We start from the raw sequence: 20,264 nt of genomic DNA, 5'->3' as shown, positions 1-20,264 counted from the left end.
ATATTTGATCGATCACGAACAAAACCATCTCAAGATCGAACAAGCCTATGTAGAGTAATTATTGGTAATTATCGTTGTAACATGTTTTTTCTTTCATAGCAATATTTCCCATAGTGCGGCTTCAAGTAGTCCGGTCTCACTATAGTCCGGTTTTAACATTGAAAAACAAACACAATTATAATTAGGAAAAATAAAAAAATATACATAATTATTTTGTTATCCATAAATAATCGTTTCTTTTGCTCTATATAGTCAAGTCATTTGATGCGTTTACTTTCCCATGTATATAGTTCTTCGATTAGATTAGTTAAAATTATCTGGACACCGTGGAATATTTTGGTATTATGTCGTTGTGGAGTTTATGAATATTAAATATAATATACTCTTAAGATTTAATGATTCAAATAGTATTTCTATTAAGTTGTAGGCTTAATGAATATAAATAATAATTACTCAATAGCTCTATACGAGCAATTTTGACTGTAAATATGCATGTAACTGCAATATTGTGCAATATTTGTATAATAAATATGTTGATATTTATTTTGTAAATAGTGGAATACTGGTATCGTGTATAGCCTTGAAAAGTTTGATTATAATCCATTCTTAAACCACAATATATGAGGAAAAATATGGAAATAAAATCCAATTTATTAGTAGGCAACGTTTCATTTCAAATTTAATAACGAAAACTATGGTGGAAAGATTGATTGATTGTCCTTTGATCACATTTTTTGACCAATTAATATGTTAAATAAATAATAATAATAAATTTAAACTCTATTTTAACTGGCTGTTTATAAATATTTTTTAGTCGATGTAAGTGCAAGCTAAGTTGTATACCTCTATTCTTCTAAGAATGGGGCGATAACAAGAAGAAATGTAGTTGGTTGGTTGGTAGTTCTGAAGAAGTTTGGCAACATTGAATTTACTTTGGCGCCTTATTTTTGGAGGGTATTTAATACGGTTGCACTCTGTATTGCAGTTATTATATTTTGTACTGTTGCGTTAGTGAGTTATATATTATAAAGTAAGGTGTTTTTTTTATATTTTTAAGTGTATATTACTAACTAATTGTTTGTTTCTAATTTTAGAATCATGTCTTCCCTAAACACACATTTTAAAGAAAATATTCTTACTGAAAACAACAGTATTAACATTCAAGGTAAAGCTGTGGAAACATCAAAATCCAATGGTGTTGATGGAAAACAGAAATTCAATGTGGAATTAGAGCCTTTGTTGCGCGATAACCCCAAACGTTATGTAGTGTTCCCAATCGTCTATAATGACATGTGGAAGATGTATGAACAAGCTGAGGCCTCATTTTGGAAGGTTCATGAAGTTGATTTGTCGAAGGACTACAAAGATTGGGAAAAAATGACTTCAAATGAGAAACATTTCATCAAGTATGTGTTGGCATTTTTTGCTGCCTCTGATGGTATTGTCAATGAAAACCTGGTAGAGAGATTCAGTAAAGAAGTACAAGTTATTGAGGCAAAATTCTTCTATGGCATGCAGATTGCCATGGAGAACATACACTCACTGATGTACAGTTTGTTGATAGACACTTATATCAAAGATGTGAAGGAGAAAAGTTTTCTTCTTAATGCAATTGAAACTATTCCATGCGTGAAAAAGAAGGCTGATTGGGCGTTAAATTGGATTTCCAGTCAAGAAGCGACATTCGGTGAAAGGGTCGTCGCTTTTGCAGCAGTGGAGGGTATTTTCTTCTCCGGCAGTTTCGCCTCGATCTTCTGGCTGAAGAAGAAAGGATTGATGCCCGGTCTCACTTTCTCCAACGAGTTGATCTCCAGGGATGAAGCGATGCACTGCAAATTCGCGTGTTTGATGTTTAAGCACGTCGTGCAGAAGCCTTCAGAGGAGAGGGTCAAGAACATCATCAGAGATGCCGTGAAGATCGAACAGGAGTTTCTTACCGAAGCCCTGCCTGTATCTTTGATCGGCATGAATTGCGGACTTATGTGTGAATACATCGAATTCGTGGCTGACAAGCTGCTGGCAGATTTGGGAATCGCTGAAATCTACCACTCGCGAAATCCCTTCAATTTTATGGATAACATATCGATAGACGGAAAAACCAATTTCTTCGAAAAGAAAGTTGGAGAATACCAGTTAGCCAAAATCACCGATGAGTTCGCCATGACGGACAATTTTTAATTTAATTCTCATTTAAAAGAAAACTTATTTTTAATTACTTATAATTATTCTTATTGTAAATACATTGATTTTTCACGAGTTAATGATTTTTTTCTTTAGTAGTCACATTATTAAACGATTACTTAATTTACCCAGAAATTGTACTAAAATATGCAAGAATGATTTCATTGGAAATTCATCATTGCAATTACAGTGAAATGTTTGTGATTATTATATCTGGAAATATCGTAAAATGTAAATATAGTTTTAAATAAATAGACACATACAGCTTTAAATGAATAGACATTCTCTTTTAAAATGAAACGAAGGATAAAAGTTTGTTATAGTCATGTAAAAACCTGCATCAATTAAGTTTTAATGAACAGAAATGTTGGGGAATAGTGCTTGTGGCCACCACAACCTTAATGCGGCCCTGGTTCGGTTTGCACATGTTGGTTCTTGTTTACGTAGCTTTAGTTATTGGCGGGAAATGTTTTCGGATACACAGCAGATGGACGGTATCGTATGGATCTGTTTTAATTCAACAGGTGCAATGTTGCAAGTTTCGATGTGCATTTGGTGTACTTGCTTCTTATATGACATTTAAATAAAGCAGATAATTATGTGGCGTTTAGTATATGTATTTGAATTTTCATTAAACAAAAAAATATTTGGAAACTAAAATTGTAAAAGTTACACAACATTTAATAGAAAGTGTGGTTTTCTTTAGAGAGTACAAACTTGAAAAATGAAAATAAATTCTCATAAAACAAATATACAAGATACACCCGAGCTCATATTGACGGTCACCAAGGCCATAAATTAGAGGAGTGTGATGAAATCAAATCTGGTAATAATTCAATAAGTCATGAAATGTAACAATTCATAATATTATTCGTTTTGATAAGTAACATTCGCGAAAATTGATAAAATTTATCGGCTGTCGTGTAAACCTTGTATAGTATCATATCATACATTGTTATTATATATATATATCTATATGTGTTAATAATAACTTTATCCACGAGGAAAAGATATTCTCATGAGTTTATGAGAACGACACGATAGATGACTTATTTGTGGTACCTTGAAATTAATTTGAGAATGGTAAAATAGAGAGATGAGTCTACAGCGTCTCAATAAGATTACTGTACATCATTGAGACATACTATTAATCTTTTTAAGAGCAACAAATATGTTTTATATTGTATTTCAATTTATTTAAAATTCATTTAATTGACAGAACAATTAATATTTCTAGTCGTTTCTCTGCATTTCTCAACCTTTAATTAATGGCATTAGAAGCCATCCAAATTACAAGCTACCTAAAAAAACTGGTATTTACAAAAGCTAATATATATAAAAAGAAAATAAAAAATGGATTTATTTCCAGTTTATTATTATTCCACAAATTGTTGTACGTTTGCTCCATGTTCAAAAATCTGCTGAAAATGCCAAGTGATATTGGAATGTCCGTTCCGAATACGTTCAGCACGAAAAAATACATATTTTAAAAATTATTATAGTACAATATAAAAATCTTAATTCACAAAATAAAATTAAATATCTTACACTTATAGAATGAAGTAATTGAAATAATAATATTAATAATTATAGTTATAATGTTTTAATAATTGATGGTATTCATCTTCAAATGTGGCATATATTTCATTTCAATTTTTGACCAATCGCTTTTCATGCATGCTCATTTCCAGAGGTCACTAAATTGTTTTATTGATTAATACGTTTTATTATTATGCGCCTTTGGTCTAGCCAGCCCTTGTGCCTAATTTTTTGAGTACATGAAGTCCCTGCTCTTCGTACTCTTGCTTGGACATCCAGAAGGTGTCGCGGTCCTTCATCACTTCGGCCAAAACCGCTCCTCCGATGAACACCATGTCTTTGCGCCTGGGCGGATCCTCAATGCGGATCTTGAACTTTGTCAGTTTGTCGATGTCATTTTTGAGCACCCGTTCCAGGTACAGTTGTTTGATCTCTCTCTCCAACCGTGATGGCAGTCCTGGGTACATGGTGGAGCCTCCGGACAAGACGATGTGCTTGTACAATTCGGAACGCATATCAATGTCGGCCGCCTGGAACACAATTATTAAATATTCATGACAACACTCTTGGGTTACTTTGAATGCCTACCTGTATTGTTGAGAACACCAGCTCTGCAATGCCCTGTCCTTCGACGTTTATCAAATGCGGCTGAAACAGGGCTTCGGGTGCTTCAAATCTTTCTCCGCCTACCTTTATGACTCTGCCATCGGGTAATGTGTAGGGTTCAACGAGAACGGTAGTTTCTAAGGCTAACCGTTGTTCAGTCTCGATGTCGTATCCGATGTAACACAACTTCTCTTTCATCATTCGCACCGTCTCGAAATCAGCGGAGTGGTTGAAAGCATAGCCCCTGAGCAATAGCAACTTAATGAGGTATCTGGTTATGTCTCTACCGGCGATGTCTAGACGTCTGGTCAGATGGGGCAGTGCGAACTCCTCATACACGGGACATATGTGCGTTACTCCGTCTCCAGAATCAACCACAACTCCGGACAATAATCCCTATGCAAAATATTAAAGATCATCAAAGAAATTTTCAATTTCTCCAATATTACCTGAGCATATAACGTTAATACGGCTTGAATAGCAATGTAACTACCAGCGAATCCGTACTTCTCGAACATGACCTCAATCATTTTCTCCCGATTCTTGATCGGGTTCATCGGAGGTTCCGTCAGCAATATCTGAGATAATCATCATTTTTTTTAGATATTCAATAGACACACACAGTTATCCTGTCACCTTAGTTTCCTTTGGATCCAAGTCCATCTTTTTAGGTCCAAATGTGTAATCCCAAACATGACACATATCATCCCAATTCCGGACGACACCATTCTCCATGGGGTAGTTGACTTCCAGAAGTGACCTAAGTGCTGATGCCTCATCTCCAACCATCAAATCCTAAACACATTACAAAAAAAAACTTATTTAAGTGAATAGTAAAACCAAACAAATATAGATAGTACTATAAAAATTAGTTCAAAATTTCTTTCTACATATTTACTTACAGGAAGCGTACTTGCCACTCCCTGTGTGAGCGTGCATAAACATTCAGTTTTAATAGGTGTTTAATAATAAAAAAAAATATATCAATAAAACACACAATATCAGTGTTACTTGAAAGTAATAAAATAAACAAGCTGTTATAGAAGCAGGAACAACTATCAAAACAAAATGTAAATAAGTCTTACATCAACGTGTAACCCCTAGAAAAGTAAATAAAAATAATTCTATTAATGAATGCAATGTGAATGTAGTATATATATAATATATATGGAGAGGAAACAATTATGAATCATTTTATCAGTGTTGGTTTCTGATAACACACAATTTGACAAGTAGGTCTATGAAATCATCACTGCCAATTGTTTTTTTTTATGTTGCCGATTTCTCTTTCGCTACTTACTTTGACTTCGATGTCACCAATTTTGTTGACGGCGCGGATGATGGGCCTTCCGACCATCGAGGGGAAGATGTGAGCTGGGAAATTGCTACCGGCATAGCCGCATTTAACGAACTAAAACAAAAACATTGCAGGTTATGTGGCTGTGGGGGCAGATCCTAATCGACCGATGTTCTTACCCCGGTACCATTATCACAAACGATCACTTTTCTGCCTTGACTATCCATTTTCACATTTAAAATTAAAAACTACCCAAAAAACCATACAAAACTACGGTAATCAAATAAATCAGTGAATCATAATCCAACCGAACGACTACCACACCTCAAGATGACAGATTGTATATTTGACAACACAGAGTGGTCAAATTGGATCTGTTGGCAGCGACATCTGTCTAATGCGACATGAATTTGTAAAACGTATTAAAAGGTGAGTCAACACCGTCCATGCGCGGTGTATAGTTTTGTTTACTTTTGAGCTCGACGATTTGTTTCCTTTAGAGATCGACGATTTCTTTACTTTAGAGAATAGCGATGACTATTTTTGACGCCATTGTTTCAGAAACGTTTGTGATCTGTGGTACAGTGTTCCTTAAAACTTTAAAATGTCTACTCCAGGCTTCTTTTGTTCTGTTTGTGCAAAAACATATGCAAACCATTCAATTGTTGTGATGTTGTGATTTTACATGGTAAACTTTTAAATTGTTTTCATTATTGCAAATTATTTAATTTATATTACAGATCAGTTAAATGAAATTGCTCCAAATAAGATGAAGTATAATTGTGAAATTTGTTCAGAAAGTTTTAACAACAAAATTATTTTCAACAAACATCACAAGGTTCATACCTCAGGACTGAAATGTCCTTTATGCGAAGTTATTGATGTCAAACCAGCATTAATTCAACGTTTTACATTGGTTCACAATATAGATATCAATATTGAACATCATGACAATTGACAATTGAAGAATTTAATAGCTGGAAGAAACAGATAGAAGAAGAAAACACATTATCCTTTCCCCACGATAATAGTACATTCAAATCTACTACCTATACCCAGACAAGATATCAGTGCCATAGGTCAGGAACATATCAAACAGGAAAAGACATAAGCATTTTGTCCTGCATCCATAATTCTACCATAATACCATAAAAATAGTATTTACAATGTTAAATATACAAGTACCCACATAGGACACACAAATGAATTATGTCATGTTTCTATTCCAAAAAGTGACAGATTGAAACTGTAATAGAGGACAGTAGAGATACCCTTAAAGATTCGAACTTGGAGCAAATTCATCTTCTCACAAAGCAGGACTTAAGAAATATAAAAAGGGACTTTCATTTAAATAAGTCTGTAATTCGAAATGCAAATGATGCAGAGAGTGTAGATTTGTGGGTAGAAGAACTAACAAGCAATGACCTTTCTATAAAAGACAAAATGAACTTTGAACAGAATTCTCTTTCTTAAAGGAAGAGGATTTTGTGCTGATCATTATGATTGCAGCACAAAAGGAAATGTTGAAAAAGTAAGGATCAGACTGCATATGTCTGGATGGAACACATGGAACGAATTGGTATGGGTTTGAGTTGCACACATTATTGGTGTTAAATGATGCAAGAGAAGGATTCCCATGTGCTTTTTTGATATCAAATCAGTCTGATGAACAGTTTTGGCTTTATTTTCGTCCATTAAGGACAAATGTGGGTTGAAGATAAAGCCAAAAGTGTTCATGTCAGACATGGCTGATTCATATTATAATGCCTGGGTGCTAGTAATGCATCCACCTGAATTTAGGTATTGTTGAACTATTCATATTATATTATATGAGTAACTATAATTTATTATTTTGCATGGCATGGCATGTGGACCATGCATGGGGAAAAATTTAAAAAAATAATTTCTCAAGAGAAGCGGGTATATATAGACTGGTAAAGTTCGAAAACATTTGAATATTTATTAATTTCATATTTAGGAAAGTGTACATACAAAATTGAAACTTATTCTCAAACTTATTATATGAAAAAGAAGGAATCTTGGACATATTGCTATCGTCTCAATGCTCTCAAATACTAATATGCATCTGGAAAGGATGCATAGAACAATTAAATATTTATATTTACAAGGAAAAAAGGCTGGACGTTTGTATACACGCCATATTAAAATATGTAAGAGACAAATCGTTTGACAATATTATTATGGCGTGTAAGGGGAAGATTACGTCGAAAATTAGTAATTTAAGACGTAGTCATAAGGACAGTGAGAAACTGGACCTTGGTACTGTACTGATTGGGGACAAAGGTGGATACGAGATCTATAAAAAATCAAATCAGATATTTACTGTTTACGAAAATAAAAAGTCATGCTCATGCAATATGTACTGTAGCAAATGTGAAATGTGGATGCATGCATATTGCTGTACATGCACTGATTATAGTATTCAGTGGAATATGTGCAAACATGTACATTTAGTACAGAGGTATAGGAAGGAACATCCAGAGTCAGTTCCAAAATCAGAGGAAATTTGTTCGGGTAATTATGTTGCAATTAGAATCCATCATGATTAATTATTTTATCCTTTATTTCAGACAATGACAGTGACGAAGACTGCGACCGAGGTGACATAACGTCTACTATAGTTCATTGTGTCAGCAAGAAGGTGGAGGACACATCAAGATTGGAGCACGCTAAACAATTGTTAATAAACAAATTAACAGTAGCCGTGCAAAATATTAGTAGTGCGGAAGAATTCCGCCAAGCATCGGTTTTATGTGAAGAGGAACTACTTAAGCACTTAAACTCCATTCACTCTGCACTCTCAACGTCTTCTGCACCAACACCAATGTTGTTATCTTCTGCTCCATCTACGTCTTCTGCACCAACAACATCTGCTCCATCAACATCTTCTGCTCCATCGACGTCTTCTGCACTCTCAACGTCTTCTGCACCAGCAACATCTTCTGCTCCATCAACGTCTTCTACACCCTCAATGTCTTCTGCACTCTCAACGTCCTTTGCACCATCAACCTCCTCATTTATTTCAACGCACAATAAAAAAATTAATCCCCAAAGGAGGTTGTTCTCCACAAAAAAATACAAAAATAAGCAAAAAAGAAGACAGAAAATATTGATATTTTGTCTTTTTAAATGTTATGCAATCCAAATCAATTTAGTTTAGAAGAAGACTAAAAACAAAGAATTATTATTTATTTTTTATATTATATTTTTGTTTTCTTTTATTATAGTTTATTTTAATGTTTATAAATTACAATTATTTATTTTGATAATATGGGTATTTTCATATCCACTCTAGTGAATTCCTAGGGTCGGGGAATTGTTTGCGACATAGCGCGTATACGCACGTTAGAATATTTTAAAATATTCTGGATTTTTCTTATGGGCATGCGCACATCATAGAACTCATATATTGGGATCGGATGCTCGAACGCTCCAAAATAGAGATTAAATGTCGTTGGGGCAATCTAAATTATAATTAAAGACTTTAGAAAAGTATATTAACATTTACTTCATTATTTATAGTTGATTAAAGTTAGTTCTGTTATTAATTACTAAAAAGAGACTCTGGTTGCATATCTTACATTGAGGAAATGTATGATAAAAGTATAGAAGGTATGCCGGAGTGCATAGTTAGTTAATTTTTGTGTTTCTTAATTTTTTTTGTCTGCAATCCTCTTTTGCACTTAAAAAATTCCTCCCCGAAGAATGGGTATGAGTAGAAAAACATCCCGTCTCATCTTTCATCAAATTTTTGGCGATCCTCAAAAAAATTTTGGGGCCGATAAACCATAAGGGGGTAGAAAATAGGGGGTAAAAAAACGGCCAAAAAATGTTCATCATGACTGGAAAGTTCGTGCCGATTTTAGCTAAACCAAATTATATCAGAATTGTTAAAAACAATTAACTTATATATTTTTTGTAAGGTGACGTTTCAACCGTCTTTAGATAAAAGTTGTTGTAAACCAGTGGTTTCCAAACTGGGAGGCGCGCGCCTTTTCGGGGAGGCGTAGTAGCATAAAGTTTGGAAACCGCTTTTGTAAACTGACAAACATCATTTGAAGATGGAAGAAAAAAGTGCATTTTAGACTTTGATACTTTTCTATTACTGGAAAGCCAAAAATGCCATTAAAAGAATAATTAAGAACTATTCTGCTTTCGGAGAAGTTGCTTTAGAAAGTTCAGTCTTGACTCGACATTGGTCGAGAATAATCCCACTACAACACGACACATGATTTATCAAAGATATTAAAAATATCAAATATATTTTTTTTTTAAGCTTGGTATATAAACCTTTACGATATATGAGTTTCGCACAATTTAATTAACAAGAATCATGACAATATTAGCACTTATATATCTTTGACTACACTATAAAAAATGTTGGAGTCAGAAAATGTTGTGTTACTCAATCCGTTGTATTCACCAGACACTTTTCCAATTTATTCGGGTCTTTACAAAATTCCATTAACGAAAAATCTTATAAATTTTGGGAGGATGTAATGTTCAAGTTGCGTAAAAGGTGTATACATAAATAAAAATGTATATATCGATGTATACAAGTTTTTATTTTTAATTTTTTTGAAAAATCGGCACGAACTTTCAGAACTACTCAATATCATGCTGAAAATATTATTCTGTTACATTTGGCTTGATATATTGTTACTTAATTTTGTCAATCTGACACTACGGTCACCAAAACATCATACGCGAAAGATGACAAAAATTTAACGGCTGTCGAGTGTTCGTTACACATTAGTAGATTGGTGTGCAACTTCAAATCTATTCCTATTATATGCTTTTAGCCCAATTTCATCGCAGAGTCGTTAACGAAATCATAGACAATACTTTAATCTATCAATTATTGATTTTGAACATTATTCATATACCAAGTGTTTTCAACCTTTTTTTTCTCTCAATGCACTTCCCCATCAATCTTATACACATATAATGCTTTGGATTTAATTGGAAAATAACCCCATCCTTCTTTTATTGTTCTATAATTAAATTAAACATATTTTAAAAATTTTGCTGCACAAGTAGATTATCTCATGTTTAACCAAACTGTTAACTATTAGCCAAATACATATCAAACTAAGAGCACGTGATGTGTTTAATAACAATAATGAGAATGGGATTACGTAAATGTTTACAAATGCGATAATTTTTAATTAGGATACTCTAATATTTACCTGATTCATTTATTATTTGTTTTACCTACATGTGAATTATTATCTTTATTATTATAATTTTATATAACTTGCCCAATAATAGTAATTATAAAAATATGTTTCTTGAAATTATTATTTTTGATCTACATTCAAAATTATTTATTGATTAATAAAAACATACTATATTATTTTTTGAAAATATTGTGTAATGCGATTAATATGGTATGTTTTCGGCCTTTCGATAAATCAATTTATCAAATCAGAAATCGTTCTAATGTTGTGAATAGAGAAGACAAAAAATGATTAGTAACACTCCAGTCACCTTTATTTACAAAAATCCATAGAACATTTGAACAAAGACGTTTAGCGTATTTCTTCAAAAATTGAGATCATTAAGTTTTCTGGAAAGAAGAAATTCAAGCTATACCTTTAAAAGATTTCATAAATACAGTAAAACGTCGATTATCCGTCGTAATTTGGGAACGTTAAAGCACTGATAATTGAAAAACATGGTAAATACAAACATCGCTTTCATTTGCTTGAAAAACTTAATATATATGTATTGATATACAAAAATAAATTTTTAATCATATTAAAAGATAATCTGTATTATTGTATTGTTTTCCGTATAAAATTATTTTTTCTTTATTTATTTAAAAAAAAATAATCCCTTATTGTTTAGATTATAAAATAGCAAACATTAAGACGTCCACGAACATGGTTAACCCGAACCACTCTAAATTGAGACCCGGATAATCGGTGTATTACTGTATATTCAAAACCCTGAAGAAGTGACTTCCTTAAACACTAAAATTAATTAAACCCAGCTCGGTAGCACTATATTTTCTTTTTTGGAAATGTTTACAGAACATTTTTGAAAAACCGGTATTTTTTTTTAAGTTTAGAAACCACTGTACTAATTAAAATTCTTCAAAGAAATAACTTCATATGTTATTAATACGAAAATCGTATAAAAACTAGTTTATCTATGTTTTAAATTTTAAGGTATTTGAGCTATAAATATATTAGTATAACCTTCGGGTTAAAGAGCATCTCGAGGATGAAAACACCGGGAATTTATTATATTTAGTATATATGTGTTAAATGTATCTTCAATTATATAGACATATTAATGTATTGCATAATTAATTTGTATGTCCTTCAGATGAATTTTAGTTTATTTTAGTCAGGGACACTATTATGAAAATTTCAAACATACTTAAAGTTAACCTAATAATTATAAAATATAATTTCAACAGTATTTTTTTATCATTTGAAGGGCTATTATGAAAATATATATTTATTGAAACAAAAAATAACCGAAAAATAACCCTTTTGGCGGATTTATTTATTTATTTTTTATTTATATAGAATATTTTGACAATAAATTATGATTATTAATTATAAACTTATTATTTATTAAATAGAATTAATAAATATAGCCGAACGTTTTAAACTTTAACTTTAAACATTGAATAAATTGTATATACAGTGGTACCTCAATATACGAGTGCCCTAATATACAAGTGTTTTGAGATACGAGCCGCCGAGCAAGCGATATTTTGCTTTGAGATGAGAGCAAAATTTGAGAAATCGCACACTACACCGCTGCACACAACTCCCTAGTTTTCGAGCAAGGTTTCGGAACGAATTAAACTCGTATATCGAGGTACCACTGTACCACCAGCAACGGCTCATGACAATATAAACAGGTGGGGGCCATAGACCAAAAACGTGTTGGAAATAGATCAAATATAACAATTACAATAAATATATTTTTGAAACTATATAAGTGGTGCACTTCATCTAATGCCCCTATAGATGATCCGCCCTGAATACAGGGTTAAGGGCAACGGTCCTTCTCCCTGAAGATGATTCATGCTCCTTAGCAATGTATATATAATTTTCTTTGAATAAATATAATATTTCTTGGTATCGTATTTTACATGAAGGAAAATGGAAAAAAAATGTTTCACTTAACGAATGTTTCGCATTACGAGTAAGAGTTTGGAACGGATTATGCTCGTTAAGCGAGGTTCCACTCTATATCATTTATTTTTGTTGATTTCACCTGTAATGCACATGGCACATGGGTTGTCCCATTTTTACTTAACGTGTTAAAAGGCCTAAATTTCTAAATTTCTAGAACCAACAAATTTCTAGACTACGAAATCAGACTTCTTCGTCAACATTGGATGGTATGGATTATCAAAATAATTAATTCTTTCTTCTTGGGCATTTTCTAGAAAATTATAATAATACCCCACCCCAAGATTTAAAGTCAAATAACTTATTTTGAACTATTTCATTTTCATTTTATACACATGAATCGTAAATTTCCTGTTTGACTGGCATTCTTAATTATTTATTATTATTTATTTATTTCATAATTAATTTTAGTTATAATTATTTGGAGAAAATAATGGTTACAGAAAAAAAAGATACACGATGATAATAGGAATGTATTGTAAATTGAACGATTTTTACTAGGGGTTTGATTACTGGTAAACCGATTACTGAAATTATCGATAAATTTTGCTAAGAAATACTGATAATTTTGTCTATTATTTTGACTCGGATTCAAATTCCAATCGAACGAATGGGAAATTATTTCGTCTATCTCCAATAATGAAGTTCATTGATACTACGTCATTAATTTTGGACGGAATTTTTTGATTTTGGATAACAGGACAATTAAAAAAATGCAAAAAAGTCTTATTAACTAAAAATATTCAAATGCCATTTACAGAACATGTAATTAATATTAACATGGCAATATCTACATTTATATCTATAAAATTGTCTATAGAAGGTGCACCTGATTGTACATTTTTTATTGCCGATGTTACCCATAAATTTATGAATGATAAATTCTCTTAGCAAATTTTTACGTATTCAAGATCGACACATAATTTTTCGGATTTTTTCTACTTTTTTTTACAATTTGTGAATAATCATCTAGAAATTAGGGATATCTATCAATAAAATAATAAAATTTCAAGAACTACTGTTTGAAGATTTTATAGCTGACGTTAAAAACCAAAAATTTGAACAAGTCTGAGTGTTTTAGAGCAGTGGTCCCCAACTTGGTTAGTATCCGTTCCGTGTATTAAATGGTACCAGGCCGCCCAAGGAATTAAATTATTTTCATTTTATTTTAACTCACTAGAATCTACTAAATTCTTCGTAGAGGAAAAGCCTTTATGATTTAGCGTCTAACGTAGGGCATAACAATCACCATCGTTTTATTCATGCTGTAAGATTCTACATTGTATTACATTTTCACCAAGCAAATACTTTGAGTAGTGATTTTAATAATATAGTAATACATCGTTTAGTCCAGTTTAAATTAGTCTGGATTTACTATAATCCGGTATGAAAATTTCCAATAAACTAAATTTTAATTGAGAAAAATAAATTCTAAAAAAATAGAACTTAAAATAGTACACAAACAATCGAGTTTTTCACTTTATCAAGTCACTTTTTGCATTTTATTATTTTGTATTTAGCTCCTAGACTATATGAGCTATTGCTGTAAAAAACTATGAATAATCTAGGAAATTATGAGTTAATTAATATACTTTGATCATCACGCGCATGATCAGCAATGCAATTGAATTTGCATTTAGTTCATATGAATCTATAAATTAGACTTATTGAGGTCGTCTACAACAAAAGGAATCCACTCATTGAATATTCTTTAGAATTAACAACAACAACAGCAAGAAAAAAGGTTATTTAGTATATGCTTTTTGATGTAATTTATAATGGAATTAAAGCTATTTCGATTAGTATTAGCATTCACGAGAATGCCACCATCTCTAAAAGTCCATCAAATAGTTCAAAAGAGTATAGTAAAGGAAAACAATCAAAGGTGATTTTAAATAGGAAAGAATTGAATCGTGAATTACGCAGTTCGTGGCCCAGAGAAATAGACGGAGACCCACTTTGAATGGATTTATAAAAAGTCCAATTTGCATAGTTCAATTAAAATCGGGTCATTAACGTACATCAGAGTTGCATACCTCGTTGTTTTGTGCTCTTGTCGCTCACTGTCGCACTCTCGCAATTTGGATTGAGCGCTCGCAGTTCGGTTAGCCCCAAAGAGGTAGTTATTTGCTGAATGAAGCGCACTCGCGACTTGCATCATTTATTTTCTGCAATTCGGAACCTTGGCAAAATGCAATGCGGCTCTGCTTTTCAAGTACCATCTTGAGTATGTTCGAGGACTTCTCTCGCGTCGTTGCTCTTTCTAGTCGACTCCGCTGACATAAATCTTGACCGACCAATTTTGGTCCTACGCAGAATTCCTAATCTCCGAGTAAATTGATATAATTTATGTATAGAGTTAAGATGACTACAACAACTACTAGAATAATACTATTTACAATTATTTTACATTAATTATTATTTCATGATATATTTATTAGACTCACCATAATATTATTTCTCATTCCGATGCAATATTGAGATTTTAGTCAAAACTAAAAGTAACTCTTTCTACGTGAAGTACTTATGATTGAAAAGTCTAAATACCGGGGTGGTTAACAAAAAAAACAGCATAACCAGTGATAATTGTTAATTACTGTTAACTATCATCGAAAAATCAAGTTCATTATTAAGTTTGCATCGCAATAAAGCTTTTACTGTTGATTCAGCCGTTCTACCTCTTTCTTCAAACCATATGTTATTTGTTCAGTTATCCATTCAGCAGGATCAGTTGTGCTTGATGGACTAAAGACGTGTTCTATAATTTTGACAATGAAATGTTTTTTGAAAAGACTGAAAAATTGTATACATTTTTCTTCGAAACTTACATTTTTCAAAATGTCATAGTTTAACAACCAAAAAGTTAAATAGTTATTCCATGTTTATTGCATTATTTGTAAGAGTTTCATAATTTAAAGTAAAAATTACTTTGTGGACTATTAAAATCACTGTTCTAAAGGACTCTTCAGATCAAATTGTTCATTCTAAATTCAACGTTCACAATTATTACAATTTATGTTTTAGATTAAAAAGTTTTAGATCTTCAAATAGCGTCATGAAAACAGAAATGCAATTGTAATTATTGTATTTTCTTTCTTTTTCTAATCTATAAATATTATTTTTAGACTGAAATACTGTGACCAAAGGAAATTTTAATTCACTCTTTGATTAACTTAAAAAAATACAATTTTACCCTTTAATTGAAATTTTTAAATTATTCTCGGAAAATTAATTTTAAAGTTCCGGTTTCCCGGTAATAAATAAACATTCATACAATTAGTATAGTAAATATAAATGTTATTTCTAATTTAATGTAAATGGTTTTACGTATATATATCATAATTATTAATCTTTGCGCCTAACATATTTTTTTACAATTACTAAATCAATGAAGATTTAACCCACATATAAATTGGAGTCATTGCCGCGACGATACCCGAAAAGAGAAATAAATATTAATAAATTAAAATTTAGAACCAGATAAATAATGTATCGACGGCAGCAGCTTTATATTAAAAAAAGGTGAATCGCGAGCGAGAAAATTAATACAATTACATAATAATGAATTCATATATTAATTGTGTTCCGATAACAATACCAGAATTCATTACTATCGCGGCCTTGCTTTGAGAAGGCGAAATTATATGTATGTAGTATGTAGATGCGACATTGCAAAAATCCTTCCAATGAATTAATGACGATACAAAAAAAATGAACTCACACACACACATTTAGTGTAGATTCTATTCCTGATAGGGTTTTTCGTTTGTCATCAAAGGTCGTGTTTGTGATTTTGTCGGGATGTTGGTTCTGAATCTTGAGCTTCGACTTTGGCAATAGGTATTAAATAGTTCGACTTTCGTAATCGGAAGGTTATTGTCGTTATAGGACATGGAGGAAGGGAAATGTTTTGGTCACGTATAGTGTGTTAATGTGTCGGCCAAACATCGGTTGCAACTGCTGCACGATGACCATGGGTTAGGATTCGGTAATAGAAAAGTTCAACAAACTGTTGGCCAATGGAACGAATGCAAATCACCATCGTTTCCTAAACACACATACACACCCATACAAAAAACTGAACGTCCATGTGTCCATGTTCAAGTTCATTAATTCATGCATACACAAACACACACACATCCATGCATAAGAGAAATGCATCGCATTGAATGCCTGTGGCATCAAGTTCAAATGTAATCTATCCATTGTCATCAAAGGACGGACCAGGACAGGCGTTGTTCATCCAAAAGCCGAGGAAAACGAAATGGAAATCCATCAAGCCGAGGAGACCTTAGCCGCAGCCTACGGCCAAGGTCATCTCCGACAATCAGAGTTTGAATACAAATGGATGGATGAGGAGTCGACACCGCCGCCAACCGCCACAGGACTTATCTACCCTTGAAAAACACTTCCCACTTCGACTACACTCAGCTGTATAAAAACCAAATGCACTCGCATCACAGTCATCATTCCAAAAATTACCTGCATCAACAGCAACAATAACAAGAGCACACTCACACATAATGATCCATCGAGCAGTTGTCTTCCTGTTGGTTGCCGTGGTAACGGCAAATGCATTCAATAACTGTAAGTACCTGAAACTTGGTTGCGTTTCGAAACGATCGAAGTTCATTTTTGGTGAATCAATCTTTAAGTCGCCGACATCGAGTGCGGGAGGGCTTCGAGGAAGCAGCCGAAAATCGTAGGTGGCGGCGATGCCCTTCCCGGGGAATTCCCTTGGTTGGTTTCGATCACTAGGAGGGGAGGTCACTTCTGCGGAGGTTCACTAATTACCAATAGACATGTTCTGACCGCTGCTCATTGCATCTGCAGGTAATTCTCACTCTCTTTTGCACAACAGTGATTGCTACTCATCTCGGCACAAGTTGAACTTAATATTGAAGCAAATTTAGTGAATGTTATTAATATAAATAATTTCATATGCTTGTTTACTAGTCCAATATCTGACTTAATATATATTTGAACATATTATTTCATCTATTTGATTCTATTCAAAATATATGATATAATTAGTGACAAGCAAACGAATAGTTTTGTATTTTATAGATTTATTACAAAATGATTAGAGCTAAAATTATGAATATTACAATATCTATTTTAGAATGAGATATGTCAAGTTTTGTAGAAATAAACATTTTGATGTTGAAATTGGTGTTTATGCCAGTATAATAAGTTATAAAGCCTAATATCAACAATACACTATTATATGACAGTGTGTCATGTAATATTTATTCTGTCAAAAATTTTATTATCTTCCAGATACGTTATTTTCCATAACGAAGACGAGTTTTTTTTTCTAGATCTGATGCAGATAAGTAGACTTTAAGCTGAAAGAACAAATTTCATAGAATATAGAACTGAACTTGAAGAAATAGAATAATGTGAAAACTAATAGTAAAACGATTTTTTAGAAAATAGATACAATATAAGAAGAATAATAGAATTAAAAATTCCATGAAAATATAATTAGAGCATAAAATGTTTATGTTTATTCTTTTAAGGACTTTTTATATAAGTGATCTATTTTAAATTAACTGAAAATGAACAAATAATAACAAAAGTTATTTTGGTGTATGTTCGATATTAAACACAGAATGTATCGTAAATAATCTTATTTTGGAACTTTCTACTTGAAACACAAGGAAAGTCAGTTCATTGAGATTTATTATGCTTACGATATTTTTTCATAATACTGATAATAATATGCAGTTTAGTTTTGAATGGTAGATTTAAGAAGAGAAAAATATATTTTATTTTTATTATAAAACGTTCGTTTCGGTATACTAAATGAACATAAGCAAGATTAAATGTAAACCTTAGAATCAAATCATATTTTATATAATTTCAATTAATTTATTAAATTCCATTCTTTTTTCATTATAATAAAGCGAATATGAATTGGTATAAGTGCTCTATTATAGTTTATTTATTGAATTTTATGTTTTGAATTAAAAATCTTTTTTTTTTTCAAGTTAGGATTTTTTTTAGTTTGATATGGTTAAATTCGAACGATTATTAGTGGCGTCGGTTATATTCAGGGTATATTATTGTTATATTGATATAGTGAACTCAATTAGTAAATTTGAGTAAAATGTAGCAAACATATTTTATATACAGGCGTTCCTGAATTTACGCCGCACTATTTTTACAAGAGAGTTGTTACGCGTAAATTAGAACACAATTAGCTGTAACTATATCTGTTTGAAGATCTCTCTTCTAATTGCTCATAGACCATGCAGTTTTTCAGTCAAGACTGTGAAGAAAGTTCTAAACATAAGTATGTGTTATGTTTAGAATTCTTGTTTTTGTTTATAATATTGTTTAACAGTAATTGAACTTGATTTATTAAATATCGTTAGTTATCGAAAGTTATAATTATATTTGCAGCGGAGTTGGAAATGACATTTTGAAGCCGGCAAGCATAAAGGTATCTTTGGGACAGTACGATTTGAGGAAAGAGTCGGATGCATACGAGATGACGGTGAGCACGATCACGGCCCACCCCGAATATAAATGCAATAAAGTCAAGAGTGACATAGCCATACTGAAATTGGATCAGCCGATCAGCTGGACATCTAAGGTGTTGCCAGCTTGCCTTCCATTGGGCAGCGATGATCTTGCTTACAGAAAGTACGAAAACATCTTGGCCACGGTTGCCGGTTGGGGATGGACCAACGAAAATAGTTCAAAAGGTGAGTGCAATAAACGTGAAGTGAATGCAATCATTTAATAAAATAACTTTAAACTTCATCAGGTGGACGAGCCAACATTTTACAAAAGGCTAAAGTAAATGTGCTGGAGAACGAGAGATGTAGACAGTGGTACAAATCGCAGGGCAAAAAGACCAAGATCCAAGAGACGCAAATGTGCGCCGGGCATGAGCAGGGTGGTGTCGACTCTTGCTGGGTAAAAGGAGATGGGATAGCGTTGTTAGATATTAGATTACAGGCATTTTGCGGTTTATAGGCAGACAGCGGCGGTCCGTTGATGGTCGACCAGAGCAGTCAGACGATGGTTATTGGAGTGGTGTCCACAGGAATCGGCTGCGCCAGACCGTATCTGCCAGGTATCTACACCAGGGTCTCTGATTTCATACCGTGGATACAATCGCAACTCGGGAATTAAAATTGCTATACGCATAGGAAGGAAACTGTTAAACCAAAAAACAAAACCAAAGATTTTAACTTATATTCATCTATTTAATGCTTCTATGAAGCCAAATAATTATAAAATATTTAAGTATTATTTATGAGAGCTATATTCACAATAAATATGCCGTTTATTTCGGTATTCTAAATGTATATACAAAATATTAAATCTACACTTCCCAGAACAAATCCTATTTTATCCAATAGTAATTAATTTACTAAATTTCATTTGTTTTTAACATTTTTTGTAAAAATAATAAAATATTACAAGATTTGTTAAAATTCTATTTTTTA

At 32.3% G+C, this 20,264-nt stretch overlaps 4 protein-coding genes across 7 annotated transcripts; 3 read left to right on the top strand and 1 right to left on the bottom strand.

Moving 5' to 3' along the window:
- Nucleotides 1–924: 924 nt before the first annotated feature.
- On the top strand, nucleotides 925–2,453 carry LOC108566059 (ribonucleoside-diphosphate reductase subunit M2). Of its 2 annotated transcripts, none has more exons than XM_017925759.1 (2): nucleotides 925–1,030; nucleotides 1,095–2,453. In XM_017925759.1, exon 2 carries the CDS (start codon nucleotides 1,099–1,101, stop codon nucleotides 2,176–2,178), a length of 1,080 nt encoding a protein of 359 aa, XP_017781248.1. In that variant the 5' UTR covers nucleotides 925–1,030; nucleotides 1,095–1,098; the 3' UTR covers nucleotides 2,179–2,453. The 2 variants fall into 2 exon arrangements, with proteins under 2 accessions (XP_017781248.1, XP_017781249.1); XM_017925760.1 differs by having other exon boundaries at nucleotides 925–1,035.
- A 1,285-nt stretch (nucleotides 2,454–3,738) lies between these two features.
- Nucleotides 3,739–5,968, bottom strand: LOC108566058 (actin-related protein 2). 2 transcript variants are annotated; one of them, XM_017925756.1, is made up of 7 exons: nucleotides 5,803–5,968; nucleotides 5,627–5,737; nucleotides 5,412–5,426; nucleotides 4,963–5,121; nucleotides 4,776–4,904; nucleotides 4,309–4,722; nucleotides 3,739–4,250 (listed from the first exon to the last, which is right to left on the bottom strand). In XM_017925756.1, exons 1-7 carry the CDS (start codon nucleotides 5,848–5,850, stop codon nucleotides 3,927–3,929), a joined length of 1,200 nt encoding a protein of 399 aa, XP_017781245.1. In that variant the 5' UTR covers nucleotides 5,851–5,968; the 3' UTR covers nucleotides 3,739–3,926. The 2 variants fall into 2 exon arrangements, with proteins under 2 accessions (XP_017781245.1, XP_017781247.1); XM_017925758.1 differs by lacking the exon at nucleotides 5,412–5,426 and having other exon boundaries at nucleotides 3,740–4,250; nucleotides 5,803–5,967.
- Nucleotides 5,969–7,739: 1,771 nt separating this feature from the next.
- On the top strand, nucleotides 7,740–8,806 carry LOC108566060 (protein PRY2-like). 2 transcript variants are annotated; one of them, XM_017925762.1, is made up of 4 exons: nucleotides 7,740–7,903; nucleotides 8,063–8,158; nucleotides 8,215–8,463; nucleotides 8,524–8,806. In XM_017925762.1, the coding sequence occupies exons 1-4, from the start codon at nucleotides 7,825–7,827 to the stop codon at nucleotides 8,802–8,804; spliced, it is 705 nt and encodes a 234-aa protein (XP_017781251.1). In that variant the 5' UTR covers nucleotides 7,740–7,824; the 3' UTR covers nucleotides 8,805–8,806. The 2 variants fall into 2 exon arrangements, with proteins under 2 accessions (XP_017781251.1, XP_017781250.1); XM_017925761.1 differs by having other exon boundaries at nucleotides 7,740–8,158; nucleotides 8,578–8,806.
- Nucleotides 8,807–17,324: 8,518 nt separating this feature from the next.
- Nucleotides 17,325–19,947, top strand: LOC108566044 (trypsin-1-like). The gene is made up of 5 exons (XM_017925740.1): nucleotides 17,325–17,388; nucleotides 17,457–17,634; nucleotides 19,210–19,514; nucleotides 19,577–19,728; nucleotides 19,789–19,947. Exons 1-5 carry the CDS (start codon nucleotides 17,325–17,327, stop codon nucleotides 19,945–19,947), a joined length of 858 nt encoding a protein of 285 aa, XP_017781229.1.
- The last annotated feature ends 317 nt before the right edge of the window (nucleotides 19,948–20,264 follow it).

This window comes from Nicrophorus vespilloides, unplaced genomic scaffold (genome assembly GCF_001412225.1).
Source record: "Nicrophorus vespilloides isolate i.1.1-1 unplaced genomic scaffold, Nicve_v1.0, whole genome shotgun sequence".
NCBI lineage: Eukaryota > Metazoa > Arthropoda > Insecta > Coleoptera > Silphidae > Nicrophorus > Nicrophorus vespilloides.
Note: the sequence above shows the minus strand (reverse complement) of the source record. Positions and strands in the feature narration are given on the sequence as shown.